The sequence below is a fragment of the Colobus angolensis genome, unplaced genomic scaffold, assembly GCF_000951035.1.
Source record: "Colobus angolensis palliatus isolate OR3802 unplaced genomic scaffold, Cang.pa_1.0 Scaffold216, whole genome shotgun sequence".
In the NCBI taxonomy this organism is placed as follows: Eukaryota; Metazoa; Chordata; class Mammalia; order Primates; family Cercopithecidae; genus Colobus; species Colobus angolensis.
Genome location: NW_012115333.1, coordinates 1,689,236 through 1,704,802, shown reverse-complemented (window position 1 = coordinate 1,704,802; position 15,567 = coordinate 1,689,236). Strand labels below are relative to the sequence as shown.

General features: G+C 43.5%; 1 protein-coding gene across 2 annotated transcripts in view; it reads left to right on the top strand.

Annotated features, from left to right (window-relative positions):
• The window catches only part of IGBP1 (immunoglobulin (CD79A) binding protein 1), a 33,454-nt gene that overhangs the window by 4,242 nt on the left and 13,645 nt on the right, over positions 1-15,567 (top strand). For both annotated transcript variants that reach the window (XM_011943153.1, XM_011943154.1), the window contains exons 4-6: positions 9,525-9,720; positions 11,980-12,059; positions 13,434-13,546. In XM_011943153.1, coding sequence (XP_011798543.1) covers positions 9,525-9,720; positions 11,980-12,059; positions 13,434-13,546 — 389 coding nt within the window. The remainder of the gene's footprint in view (positions 1-9,524; positions 9,721-11,979; positions 12,060-13,433; positions 13,547-15,567) is intronic.

The following is a 15,567-nucleotide window of genomic DNA, read 5'->3' as shown; positions in this document are numbered from 1 at the left end:
CAGGATGGTCGCGATCTTCTGACCTCGTGATCCGCCTGTCTCGGCCTCCCAAAGTGCTGGGATTACAGGCTTGAGCCACCGCGCCTGGCCTGCATTTTAACTAGTACACTCTAACAGCAGTTAGGAAACAATGAGGGAAAAGACTAGACCCAGTTAAGTCACAAAGGTGACTGGGGTTTACTATTGCAATGGTAGAGGGATGGGGGAATATATTTAGGAGGGTTGAATCTACAGGAAACCTGGTGATCAATTGGTTGTGGAAGGTGGGATAGAAGAAAGCAGCAAGGAAAGATGTCCATGTTTCTGATTTAGGTGGATGGCTGTGAAATTTATTGAGATGGGGAAAGAGGAAGAAGAGAAGATGGGGGAAGGGGAGAGTATGAATTTAGTATTGAAACATGTTGAGTTTAAGGTGCCTAGGAGATAAGTAGAGGTATCTGTTAGTCTGAAGCTCAGAGGAGAGGCTTGTTCTAGAGAGCTGAAGATGATTCATTTATTCAAAAATATTTATTAATTCCTTCCTGTGTGCCAGGAGCTGTTCTAGGTGTTAGAGAATCAGATAAAGTCAGTGGTGCTATGGAGCTTTTATTCTGGTGCTAGAGAAAAACAATAAGCTAGTAAATAATGAAATTTCAGCTGGTAAGGACTATGAGGAATAATAAAGTTAGGGGATAGTGAGTGACTGAGGATATGGGCTAGACTGATATGAAATGGAATTTAACATCCTGTCCTTTGTAAGTAGTTGGGGGCAGCCTGTCAGCAGGTAATAGATAGTTTAAACAGTGAGTTTGGTATCCAAATAATTATACAAAAAAAAAAAAACTGCAAGAGAAAGACGAGGGAGTGGTCACATCTGGTTGGAGGGATGAAGAAAAGGTTTCAGAACATAATGGCATTTGACACCAGGCGTGGTGGCTCACACCTGTAATCCCAGCACTTTGGGAGGCTAAGGCAGGTGCATCATTTGAGGTCAGGAGTTCAAGACCAGTCTGGTCAACATGGTGAAACCCCCGCCTCTGCAAAAAAAAAAGAAAAATTAGCTGGGAGTGGTGATGCACTCCTGTAATCCCAGGTACTCGGGAGGCTGAGGCAGCAGAATCGCCTGAGCCCGGGAGGCAGAGGCTGCAGTGAGCCAAGATCGCACCATTGCACTCTAGCCTGGGTATTGGAATGAGACTCTGTCTCAAAAAAAAAAGAACATAAATGGTATTTGAGACGAGTCTTACAGGATGGTTAAAACTAGAAATTAGGCTGAGCATGGTGGCTCATACGTGTAATCCCAACACTTTGGGAGGCCAAGGCGGGAGGATTACTTGAGCCCAGGAGTTCAAGAACAGCCTAGGCAACAAAGTAAGACTCTGTCTCTACCAAAAAATAAAAATAAAAAATTAGGTGTGGTGGCACAGTCCTGTAGTCCCAGCTACTCCAGAAGCTGAGCTGAGCTGGGAGGATCACTTGAGCCCCTGGAGGTTGAGGCTGCAGTGAGCTGTGATCGCACCATTGTATTCCAACCTAGGTGACAGAGTGAGACCCTGTCTCAAAAAAAAAAACAAAAACAAAAGATTTTCTTGAGTGTAAAAGTAATAGTGCTCATTGTAGAAAGTTTGCAAAACAGAAGAATATTTTTTAAATTAAAAATAAGCCTCAATCCTAGCACTCATGATGATTATTGTTAACTTTCTGGTGTGTTTCCTTTCAGATATATAGTTATTTAAGCTAATAAATTTGGAATGCTGTAACTATCCTGTTTTTTTAACCTGACATACCGTGAGCATTTCCTCGTGTTTTTTGAAACCATGATATTGAATGTTCTATGCTCTAGTTGTACCATAATTATTTAATCTGTTATTATCAAATATTTAGATACTGGTTTTTTGCTATTCTGAGTAATGCTATAAGCAAACATCTTTAAATGCAGCTGTCACTGTTTTCTTAGGGTAGATTTCTGGAGCCAGTGACTGGGTCAAAGTGTTTGAATATTTTGGAGGCTCTTGACATATGGTAAAAGTGTTGCTTTCCACGATAACAGAGTTTCAGAATATGTTCCACTGCATTTTTCTTGGATGTTAATACTTAGAAAATCCAATTGGGTGGCCGGACACGGTGGCTCACGCCTGTAATCCCAGCACTTTGGGAGGCCGAGGCGGGTGGATCACCTGAGGTCAGAAGTTCGAGACCAGCCTGGCCAACATGGCAAAACCCCATCTCTACTAAAAATGCAAAAATTAGCCAGGCATGGTGGCCAGTGGCTGTAATCTCAGCTTCTTAGGAGGCTGAGGAAGGAGAATTGCTGGAACCCAGGAGGTGGAGGTTAAGCTGAGATCGCACCATTGCACTCCAGCCTGGTCTGACAACAGTGAGACCCCATCTCAAAAAAAAAAAAAGAAAAAGAAAAAAGAAAAAAAAAGACAATCCAATTGGGCAAACAGAAAGTATCTATTGTTTTGATTTGCATTTCTTTGGCCTGCCTGCTTTGAATGTTTTTCTTAAATGCCTGACAGATATCAACACTTAACTTTATACTAATGTCTCCCACATTCATATCACTAGCCCAGACTCTTCCTGACCTTCAGACCCATACTTGCAACACCCTTCCTTCATGGGTGTTTCACAGACATGTCATACTTTGAACCCTTGACTTTTTAACCCCCAAATGTGCCTCCACAGCCATCTCAGTAAGTGTACCACCATTGACTTAGGTTTTTAAACCAGAAACCTAGGATTTACCTTCAATTCCTCCCTTTTTCTGAATTTTCACATCCAGTCTATCAGCAAAGCCCTGTCCATTCTAGCTACAAGAGGTATCTTCTATCCTTCTATTTCTCTCCATCTCCACTATCATACCTCAGTCTAGGCCACCAACATTTCTCACCCTAGATAGATAAATCAGCTCCAAGGCCTTGTGTGATCTGCTGCCTGCCTCTTTTCAGTCTCACCATGTGTCATTCTCCCCTCGTTCACTAGACTCCAGCCACAATGACTGTCTTTCAGTTCTTTGAATAGACCCAGCTCTGTCCTCTATAGAATCTCTGTGTGTGCAGTTCTCTTTGCATGGAATGCTCTTCATATGGCTAATTCTTCATCCTCTAGGTCTCAGCTTGAATATCACTCCTCAGGCCTTTCCAGATCAGTCTCTTTAAGTAGTTAACAACTATTATTCTCTCTTTGCTTCATGTTTGTTTCCTTCTTGGCACTTATGTGCAGTCATTCCTGTGTCTTTCTGAGTTTTGTCTTTCTCCCCTACTACAGTATATACTCTGAGGGCACAAGCCATTTCTTGTTCATCGTGTTATGCCTGCCATAGAGCTTGGGATATAGAAGTTACTAAAGCAATACTTATTGTTGACAAGCAGAAGAAACAAGATGAACAAAAGCCCAAAGCCAGGGTATATTTAGGTATGTTCAAAGACCATGTAATAATCTGGTTTGGCAGAAGCTAAGAGGAGTATGGTTGCAGCTCTGCGTAAAGAAGTGATATGTATATAAAATAGTGAAAAGAAAGGCAGAGGGAGAAATACAAGTTAGCATGTTATGATAGTACTTCAAATAGGAAGGAGTGATAAAAAATGAAGTTATAGCTATCAGAGATACTACTTTTGCAAGAAGAGTTTACATGGTTAGAAAACAAATTACTCAGATCCTTATTTACTTTCTGGAAGTCCCCCAACCCATGCCTTTAGATATTGAGGCCGTCTTACATAAAACACCTGAATGGTGTGTCCTCTCTCTCAAAACCTGTTTCTTCATGTATGTCCTGTATTTCCCATATCTGAGGAGTATGAGTCTGGTTGAGTAATAGCAACTCCATCCTTTTGAGAGAAATAGAGAAGTGAACGCTGGATAAGTAATGAGTCTAGTTTTGGATTTACTGAATTTAGGTCCTAAAGTGGCAACTGGATAGTCATTTCCATAGACAGATTGAAATGTGCAAGTAAAGTTTATGAGACTGTTTTGTGACTGATGTGAAAGATTTAGGAGGCCTCTGCTTTGGTTGGTGTAGATGAATTTGCCAAGGAAAAACATGTAGACAGAAAAAAACTCAAGGATAAAACTTTGGGGCAAATTAAGGGAGAAGGAAGAGGAAGGAAAGAGCAATCAGAAACTCAGTAAGGTAGCCGGGCGCGGTCTCTCACGCCTGTAATCCCAGCACTTTGGGAGACTGAGGTGGGTAGATCACGAGGTCAGGAGTTCGAGACCAGCCTGGCCAAGATGGTGAAACCCCATCTGTACTAAAAATACAAAAAAAATTAGCTGGGCCTGGTGGCAGGCGCCTGTAATCCTGGGCAGGAGAATCACTTGAACCCGGGAGGTGGAGGTTGCAATGAGCTGAGATTGCGCCACTGCACTCTAGCCTGGGCAACAGAGCAAGACCCCGTCTCAAAAAAGAAACTCAGTAAGGTACAGATACTTACAGGAGCCTGGAAAAGAGAAAGCAAATGTTATGTCTTCTTTGAAGCCTTTCCCTAATTATCTTCCCTCCCAAATACCATGGCATTTAGTTCATGTTACTTATCACAGTATAACTATCTGTCAGTCTCTAGACTTGAAACTCCTCAAGGTGAGAGACTTTGACTAATTGTATCTTAGTATCCTAATTATATCATTGTATATAATTGCATCCCTTGGTGCCCAACCCAGTAATTGGATCATAGTAGGTACTTGGAGGTGTCTTTGGGAGAGACAGAGTGGTCATAAAAAGATGGAAGCAAAATGCCACAGCAGAAAAAGCCTAGACTTAGGAGTCAGACCTGGGGTAACTAATCCAATTTCTACCACTTAATAGATGTGACATCATTTAGCAACCCCCCCCAGCCTCAATTTCTTTATCAGCTAACAGTGTATTGCTGCTTACAAAGCACTTTGATTTGTGTTTTTCCATTTGATCCTTGTAACAACCCCATGAAATAGACATTCTTGTCCCCATTTTAGAGATTTAAAAAAAGCAGGGGGGGCGAGCGCTCCGAGAATTGAATTGCCCAAAGTTACATAGCTAGTAAGTGGCTAGGTTAGGATTTAAACTCAGGTGTTCAAATTCCCAGTTCAGTAACATTCCCACTGTAGCATGGAAAAGAGAAGAATAGGCCAGGTGTGGTGGCTCATTCCTGTAATCCCAACACTTTGGGAGGCCAAGGCGGGCAGATTGTTTGAGTCTAGGAGTTCAAGACCAGCCTGGGCAACATGGCAAAACCCTGTCTCTACAAGAAATACAAAAATTAGCTGGGTGGTGGTACACGCCTGTAGTCCCAGCCACTCAGGAGGCTGAGGTTGGAGGATGACTTGAGCCCAAGAGATTGAGGCTGCAGTAAGCTGTGGTCACAGCACTGTACTCCAGCCTGGGTGACAGAGTAGAGACCCTGTCTCAAAAATAAAGAGAAGAGCGATCATTTAAAAGGGTAGAAAAATGAGTTGAGGGAAAGTGTTTCTAAGACAGGGGAAAGGCGCCAGTAGAGTGAAAACTAGCTGCTAACAACAAGGAGGATGATCAATAAATAGAGTGAGACCTGGAAGAATGTGTGTGGGGTACTAGATTGATAACAAAAGTGGAGTGGTAAAGACATTACCTTTGATCGGGCATAGTGGCTTGTGCCTTTAATTGCAGCACTTTGGGAGGCTGAGGCAGGAGGATCGTTTGAGGTAGGAGTTCGAGATCAGCCTGGGCAATGTAGTGAGACCCTGTCTGACTACAAAAAAATTAAAAATTAGCTGGGCATGGTGGTGTGCACCTGTCTTAGCTACTCGGGAGGCTGAGGTAAGAGGATCACTTGAGCCCAGGAGCTCGAGGTTGAAATGAGCTGTCATCACACCACTGCACTCCAGCCTGGACAACCAAGCGGGACCAAAGCAAAACAAAAAAAAAAGACATTACCTTGGAAATGCCTTGGTAGAGACAGAATCAGCTCCTTAAAGACAAAAGTAAAAGAGGAAGAGAGAAGTTATATATATATATATATATATTTTTTTTTTTTTTTTTTTTTTTTTTTTGAGGCAGAGTTTTGCTCTGTTGCCCAGGCTGGAGTGCAATGGCATGATCTCAGCTCACTGCAACCTCCACGTCCCAGGTTCAAGCAATTCTGCCTCAGCCTCCCGAGTAGCTGGGATTACAGGCGTGTACCTCCCTGCCCAGTTAATTTTGTACTTTTGGTAGAGACGGGGTTTTTCCATGTTGGTCAGGCCAGTCTCAAACTCCTGACCTCAGGAGATCCGCCTGCCTCAGCCTCCCAAAGTGCTGGGATTACAGGTGTGAGCCACCGCACCCGGCCAGTTAGAGATTTTATGGTGAAGAGGGAAATTGAATTCTACATTGGCTGGCCATCTGGTGAGTGTGATGGTGATAATAGTCTTCACAAAAGATGAACAAAAGGATGGCTGAGCAAGGGTGACCACTCAGCCAAAGTTTGACAATAATGGTTTGTAGTTGAACCATTTGATACAAGTTTCTAATTCCTTAACTCTCTTCAACAGCTTGGGAACAGAGAAAGGGAATGGAAGTTGCCCAGGGTTAGAAGGGTTACAAGGATAGTGGATTGTAGGGCAATAGGGAGTATTTCCATGTAATGGCCCACCATGGGGAATCTAACAGTGATGAAGGTCTAAGACTGGTTTTCCATCTGGTCCTTGGAGCCCCAAAATTTCACTGCAGTGCCTCGGGGTAGGGGGGAGTGTTGGCAGCCCTCCTGATTTAACCAAGGTAAATTTTACTTGTTTATTACTTATGGCAGTTCCATGGCATCTCTCATTAGAAGAAAAGGTTCTTTTACTAAGACAAAATAGTTTTAAAAACACTGGCCCAAATGAACAAGTGTTGAGTTAGAAGTTTAAAGGTGACAAGCAGGCTGGGTGCGGTGGCTCACACCTGGAATACACTTTGAGAGGCTGAGGCAGGCAGATGACCTGACATCAGGAGTTTGAGACCAGCCTGGCCAACATGGCAAAACCCCATCTCTACTAAAAATACAAAAATTAGCTGGGTGTGGTGGTGCACACCTATAATCCCAGCTACTTGGGAGGCTGAGGCAGGAGAATCACTTGAACCCGGGAGGTGGAGGTTGCAGTGAGCCAAAATTGCGCCACTGCACTCCAGCCTGGGTGACAGAGCAAGACTCTGTCTCAAAAAACAAAAAAAGGTGATGAGCAAAGTCATAGAAGCTAGGAAATAGAAGAAAAGGAAGGAGCAGAGTATAGTAGTTAGGCCTTAAGCATGCAGAGAATGGGAAAAGAAAGAAAAGAACTTTATTCAGAGGACTACTAGACTAACCCCGAATTTACCCTGAATTATATCATCCTAAGGTCCTCATATGTTATTTTTTTCCTGTGACAGGTACATCCAGGAAAGAGAGTTGGGGATAGGAGTGAGACTGGAGTTAAACATTCTCAAGTAGTATCTCTGATAGCATTCATGAACTAGGAATTGTATTTCTTTGTAGTGTTTTACTCAAAAAGCTTCCTAGGATGATGATGTGTCAGTTATTTGTAACATTATAGTAAATGTCCAATTGTTAAGTAAAAGGAACAGAAGAGCCTAAAAATTTTTTAAATAGCCTTTTCAGAACAGTGGTTCTTGACTTTTTTTTTCTTTTTTTTTTTTTTGAGATGAAGTCTCACTCTGGCGTCAGGCTGGAGTGCCGTGACACGATCTCGGCTCACTGCAACCTCCCACTCCCTGGTTCAAGCGGTTTTCCTGCCTCAGCCTCCCAAGTAGCTGGAATTACAGGCGCACGCCACCACGCCCAGCTAATTTTTGTATTTTTAGTAGAGATGGGGTTTCACCATGTTGGCCAGGGTGGCCTCGATCTCCTGACCTCATGATGCACCCCCCTCAGCCTCCCAGAGTCCTGGGATTACAGAGCTGAGCCACTGCGCCCGGCCGGTTCTTGACTTTTCATGGGTCATGGACCCCTTGCCCCTTTGATAATTTGATAAAATCTATAAAAATTTCTCAGCCAAAAAGAAAGCATATAGGTAGAGTTCTGTATAAAATTTGAGGGAGTTCAAGGACCACCCCCACCACACTGAACTCTCTGTGGACTTCAGCTTAAGACACCCTGATTTGGGTGAAGACCTACAGAGCAACATCTGATTCTGGAGAGTCTAAAGTGGGATTTCAAGCAGAGATATTTCAAGATATATCTCTTGGAAATCTTGATGTTTTTCCTTGACTTCTCTCTTTCCTTCAGGCTCTTACATCCAATAACTCAACATATCCTATCTATCTTATATTTTAAATATACCCACATCCCACTATCTCTATCACTACCTTCCTGTTTCAGGTCACCATCTCTCACTTGGATTGTGGCAGTATCCTCTTAATTGCTTTCCCTGCTTATATCCCTGCCTCATAGCTCCCACAGCCTATACTCCACACAACAGCCAGAGTGGCCCATATTTTAAAAAGTCTTTTAATGTCACTGTATTCATGTCATGTATTCAAAAGCCTCCAGTGGCTTTCCCATTCAAAATATCATGATATTTGATATTTTGGTTATTGCGACCTACCAGGTTCTACACATTATGGCCCTGGCTATGTCGGACTTCATTTTCTATCACTCTTCTTGACCTCAGCCACACTGGCCACCTTGATATTTCTCAGCCGTGTCAGGCCAGGCACACTTCCCACCTCATGGCCCTTGTATTTGCTTGTCTTCCTTAGCATAGTCTTCCAGATATTGGCATAGTTACTTTCCTGAAGTCTTTGTTCACTGTCACCTTTTCAGAGAGGTCTCTTCTGACTACCTTGTATATAATAGCACCACTACTTTTCCACCATCACCGTATGCACTTGACCTTACTTTTTGCTCTTTCATAGCACTTATCACAACCTAACTCATCTATTTCTTTTTGTCTACTCCCACTAGAATGAATGCTTCATGAGACCAAGGACTTTTCTTTTATACACTGCTGTGTCTCCAGCACTGAGAATGGTGCCTGTCACACAATAGGTACTCAGTAGATATTTGTCGGATGACATACTAGAATGCATCCTGAAAAAGAAAGGTAGCCAGGGTGGTTACGAGTCTTCAGATGATATAAAGATAAGCCAGAAGAGCTGGGAACATTTTGCCCAGAAGAAAAAAAGAGTTGACCATTTTTTAGGCTGTTTCACAAGGCATTCCTGCATCAGTGGAAGGTAAATGACCTCTAAGATTCTACGATTCTTTGAAGGTGTAATTCCCAAAATGGAAGCATCATAGGAAGCACTATGTTGCGATTCTAAGCGCCCACCCTAGTAAAGGTCAGTATAATCAAATGACTAAGGTGCTTATCGTCCCTAAAAGACTTGCTGAGATCCGGTTACTTCTGTATTTTTCTGGCTTCAGAATGTACTCCTCAGCCCCTGCTCGGTCCTTGTCGTCTGAGGGAACTGCCTGGTGGCAAACTCTGGGGTATAGAATCTGTATTCCTGCCAAGGTGGAAATTGGCATGCTTACTACCCTGCCATTTGCAAAGATGAAATCTTACTGAGGCCTTCTTTTGAAGGAATACCTCTTTATTTGTAAGTTCATGGGTAATGCTTTTCTGTGGAACAGATACAAGCAGAAGAAGGAGTTGGAGCATAGGTTGTCTGCAATGAAATCTGCTGTGGAAAGTGGTCAAGCAGATGATGAGCGTGTTCGTGAATATTATCATCTTCACCTTCAGAGGTGGATTGATATCAGCTTAGAAGAGATTGAGAGCATTGACCAGGAAATAAAGATCCTGAGAGAAAGAGACTCCTCAAGAGAGGTAAGCCTGGCCAAAGAAAGCTACTGCCAGAGATTTGAGTATTTTACAGGAGATCAAATTAAGATCCTGTTAAGTCTCCATAAAATCACTGTTTTTATCAAGATGAGTATAGAAAGGCCAAAGGGTCACTAGAGTAACTTTTTCTTTAATCTAATGTGGTCCCCAGGGCTTTTTAATCTGTAACACACTTATAGTCATTTGTAATGTTGTGGTGTACCATGGGGGACAGAAAAGTCTCTGAAATAAAAATTGGTTTTGGTTGTGGAAAGCTGTGGCTGCTGAAGGAAGGCATAGGGAGTTAAAGCTTTTAAAATCTGTGCTAACTGGCCACTATGGTGGCTCATGCCTATAATCCCAGCACTTTGGAATGCCAAGGCGGGCAGATCACTTGAGGCCTGGAGTTTGAGACCAGCCTGGCCAATATGGCAAAACCCCCTCTCTACTAAAAATACAAAAATTAGCCAGGTGTGGTGGTGCATGTCTGTGATTCCAGTTACTCAGGAGGCTGAGGCAGGAGAATTGCTTGAACCTTGGAGGCAGAGGTTGTGGTGAGCTGAGATCATGCCACTGCACTCCAGCCTGGGTGACAGAATGAGACTCCATCTCAAAAAAAAAAAAAAAAAAAATTGTGCTGACTATAATAAAGGGGAAGAGAGAAAGAGGATGGGAATGGAGAAGAAAGGTAGAACTGGAGGAGAGGGAGAAAAGAGTAGGAAGAATCTGAAACAAAAGACCAGGGGGATATGCTTAGGTTGGAGGAGGAATTAGAAATTAACCTTGCCACAATGATGCACTCTCACACCTTTAGATTACCCATGTAGGAGGCACAGCAAGGACATTTCCATGCACAGAGTGTCCAGTAAACTGGTAAAGAGACCTGGCATAACAGCTTTGGCTGTCTTTGAACATCATAACCCTGTTTTGGAGCTGCCGCTTCAAAAGAATAGGCTCTGCTGCCACTTGTTCTTTGGTTCAGGACACAACATGAATTGGGTTGAATTTATCAGCAAGTCACAGCCATTTATTTAAGTCCTCAGAGAAACCTCTTCCTAATTTGATTTGTACTAATTAGCCCAGGAGCTCTTGCCTCGGGATAACATCAACCTAGTTCTTCATGTTAAGAGATCAAAGAATGAACAATTAGTATTCTAAGGTCATAAGGCCCCTTGAGCATGTCTAGATGAGTGCTTTTCAGGCATTTTGAGGCTGGACTTTTCTGGGTCCTGTACTGTCCCTTTCTTTGTGTGTGGGTTTTTTGTTTTTTCTTGTTCATTTGTTTGTTTGTTGTAATTGTTGTGTTGTTTTAATGTCCTCTCATGTGGTATTGGAATTGGTTCTGAAAGTGATCGAGCTAGAACTAAGTGAGCACCTTTTCTTTAACCATCCTTTGTTTCAGCATGCCCCTAGAAAGCCAAGGTGCCTTGAAACTTTTCTATATATCTCTATATGGAAACTACTAACTATTCCTTGCCCCTTTCATTTACGAACATTGACTGCTAAAGTTCCGTAGAAGTTCTTGACAGTTAAGTGCATAATTACATTGGAAGAGGTTTTAGAAGAAGGGTTGTAGTGATTCAACTTTTTAACTGAAGGCCAGGCTGAGGAAAGGGGCTTCAAGTTCACCTCAAGGGATTTAGATGGAACATGGAAGAGGACTTTGGAATCTTCTTCTTTGGACAGGGTATTTTAAAGCCAAGTAATTTTTTTTTACTTCTAGTGACATGATTCCTGGGAGAACTTTCTGTCTTTTTTGCAAGGTACTCAGGCCCCCTCAGGAGAGCTAAGGAACCTCCACCATTAGTGTTCTGCTACTATATCTTAGAGACTGATAAATAGAAAGTGAATTTTGAGGCCGGGCGCGGTGGCTCAAGCCTGTAATCCCAGCACTTTGGGAGGCCGAGACGGGCGGATCACGAGGTCAGGAGATCGAGACCATCCTGGCTAACACGGTGAAACCCCGTCTCTACTAAAAAATACAAAAACCGAGCCGGGCGAGGTGGTGGGCGCCTGTAGTCCCAGCTACTCGGGAGGCTGAGGCAGGAGAATGGCCTAAACCCGGGAGGCGGAGCTTGCAGTGAGCTGAGATCCGGCCACTGCACTCCAGCCCGGGCGACAGAGCGAGACTCCGTCTCAGAAAAAAAAAAAAAAAGAAAGTGAATTTTGAATCCAGAGCTTTTCAAGCACCTGAAGACTTGAGAGCCCATATGGTAGGTTGGGTAAAATGGCAATTTCACCTCTCATAATTAATTTCCTTTTTAGGCATCAACTTCTAACTCATCTCGCCAAGAGAGGCCTCCAGTGAAACCCTTTATTCTCACTCGGAACACGGCCCAAGCCAAGTAGGTAGTACTAGAAAGGGGTTTGCTTTGCAGCCCTCTGCTTTTATGATTCAATGTGGCAATTCGTGAGTGACCCACAGACTGAGTGGTGTTGAAAAGTCATGATCTCGGCCGGGCACAGTGTCTCACGCCTGTAATCCTAGCACTTTGGGAGGCCGAGGTGGGTGGATCACCTGAGGTCGGGAGTTCGAAACCAGCCTGACCAACATGGAGAAACCCCGTCTCTACTAAAAATACAAAATTAGCTGGGCGTGGTGGCATATGCCTGTAATCTCAGCTACTAGGGAGGCCGAGGCAGGAGAGTCGATTGAACCTGGGAGGCAGGGGTTGCAGTGAGCCGAGATCACACCACTGCCCTCCAGCCTAGGCAACGAGAGTGAAACGCTGTCTCAAAAAAAAAAAAAAAAAAAAAGAAAAGTCATGATCTCACCTATGGAAGTTGTTCTTTTATCAAAGGGACGTTATCTCTCCTGAAACTTTCACCATGTCTGTCTTCCTCAGACACTTCCATCACAAACTCAAGCTTAAAAATAGGTACACATGGGCCAGGCATGGTGGCTCACGCCTGTAATCCCTGCCCTTTGGGAGGCCGAGGCAGGCAGGTCACCTGAGGTCAGGAGTTCAAGACCAGCCTCGCCAACATGGCAAAGCCCCGTCTCTACTAAAAAGAGAAAAATGAGCCAGGCATGTTGGCGGGCACCTGTAATCCCAGCTACTCAGGAGGCTGAGGCAGGAGAATCACATGAACCCAGGAGATGGAGGCTGCAATGAGCTGAGATCACCCCACTACACTCCAGCCTGGTCGACAGAGTGAGACTCTATCTTAAAAAAAAAAAAAAAAGGCGCACATGTAAACAAACAAATAAAACAGAAAAAAGGAAAATAATTGAACGGAGAATTGTATACTTTAAAGGTTTGGTTTTGTTTTGTTTTTTGTTTTTAACATTATTCGTACTCTTCCTGCCTTCAGCTACAATTCTCAAAAGGACATATTTGTCTCCCTATGATTTAATTCTGAGTTCTTGAGATACTTTTCCCTAGGGTGGCATGAGAGTCTCCTTGTTTTCTGTACCTTTCAGAGTCACCAACTGTGAATACCCATTCCACGGTGTCTTCACTGCTTTGTAGAGCATTGGCCTCTGGGATTGCTTAATGGGAGATGATCCTGGGCTATTTATCTTCTCATGAAAGCTCTGGACTTTAATGCCCCGTTCTGGATGCCTCTTTTTACATATCCTCCCGTGAGTTTGCACAACTCCTCAGAAGTTGACTGGGCAGGGAACAAGGCTGAAACAGACACAGACTTTGTTGTTAAAGAGACTTTTTAGTAGTATTTTGTTTGTTTGTTTTCTAAATGCAGTGTAATTTTTGCAGAGTATTTGGAGCTGGTTATCCAAGTCTGGCAACTATGACGGTGAGTGACTGGTATGAGCAACATCGGAAATATGGAGCATTACCGGATCAGGGAATAGCCAAGGCAACACCAGGTATGACGGGGTAGGAGGGAAATAGTTGTACCACTGGTCTTTCACTCCCTGGCAATTAAGTTCTCACCAAGTGTAGTTGCTCTTTAGGAGCAGAAATAGTGAGGACAAAGATTCTGAGTAATAGAAAGATTCTAGGCAGTATTATGTTTATTATTAAATAGCAAATGATTACGAGAGGATGGGGACAGTGGTAGCATAGTTTGTAAATCTCTCTAAATGTCATGACATAAAAACAGAGCAAGCTGTGTAGAAAACTCAGTCTATGGATAGCAGTTCCACATCTGGTAATGGCAGAGTAGGTTGTATCAGGCCAGCCCTTCATACAGGATAACAATTACAAACTGAACAAAATATTTTTAAAAACAACTACCTGAAGGTACTGGAAGGTCACCAAAAGCAGGTGTAAGCTGAAGGAGAGTCAGCACTTACAAGGAGGAAATGATACTTGGAACTCCTTCAGGGCAGGGACTTTGGCTTACTGTACCTTTAGTGCCCAACTTGGTAATTGGGTCATAGTGGGTACTTGGAATTGTCTTTGGAAGGGCAAGATGGAGAGGGTGGCCATCAAAAAGGTGGAAGCAATAGGGTATAACAGAAAAAGTATGGACAGACCTGGGATGAACAGTCCGACTCCTGTCACTTTTTTTTGAGACCAAGTCTCACTCTTGTCCCCCAGGCTGGACTGCAATGGCGCGATCTTGGCTCACTGCAACCTCTGCCTCCTGGGTTCAAGCAATTCTCCTGCCTCAGCCTCTCGAGTAACTGGGATTACAGGCACCTGCCACCATGCCTGGCAACGTTTTGTATTTTTAGTAGAGATGGGGTTTCACCATGTTGTCAGGCTGGTCTCGATCTCCTAACCTCAGGTGATCTACCCGCCTCGGCCTCCCAAAGTGCTGGGATTACAGGCATGAGCCACCGTGTCTGGCCCTCCTGTCACTTAATAGATGGAATATCCTAGTCTCTATGAGCTTCAGTTTCCTTATCTCATATATTACCCCATTTGATCCTTTTTTAAAAAGGAAAAATAGAGACAGGGTCTCACTGTGTTTTCCAGGCTAGTCTCAAACTCCTGGGCTCAGGCAATCCTCCTGCCTCAGCCTCCCAAAGCACTGGGATTATAGGCATCAGTCACCACGCTTAGCTTCATTTGATCCTCTTAACAACTTCATGAAGCAGACATTCTTCTTCTCATTTTAAGATGAGAAAGTGCTCTGGGACAAATAGGTGAAAACAAAAAGAAAAAAATAAAAATAAATAAGATGCGCTGGGCGCAGTGGCTCACACCTTTAGTCCCAACACTTTGGGAGGCTGAGGCAGGCGGATTGCTTGAGCTCAGGAGTTCAAGACCAGCCTGAGCAATATGGCGAAACCCCATCTCTACCAAAAATACAAAAACCAACCGAGCGTAGTGGCATGTATCTGTAGTCCCATCTGCTCGGGTGGCTGAGGTGGGAGGATCACATGAGCCCAGGAGGCAGAGGTTGTAGTGAGCCAAGATCATGCCACTGCACTCGAGCCTGGGTGACAGAGTGAGACCCTGTCTCAAATAAATAAAATGAGGAAGTGGTCACTGAGAACTGACTTAAAGTGGCCTGACTAGGATTTAAAATCAGACCTTCAAATTCCCAGATTCAGTTCTGTTTCTACTATAGCACCAAAAAGAGAAGAGTGGTAATTTGAAAGGATTAGCTTTTCACCTGGGGGCAAACTGCAGTTACTATGATGTGGGGTAACTCAAACTTGGTTAGGAACTTGCAGTAGTACTGTTTGAGGAATGAGAGAACTGAGATCACGGTGACTGGCAACTGAAAAATGAAGGAAGATATCCCAGAAAAGAGAGAACCACAGAGAAGACGCCCTTTTTCTGTATATAGACCCTACGGAAATCTCTGGCTGACTATGCATGCACAGAATGGACTCTAAGCACCTCAACTAAGGCTAAAATAACTGAATGGAGAATTCAGCTGTTGCCCAATGCAAGGGAGGTAGGATTTGGCATTTTGGTTTTAGACAAGTTA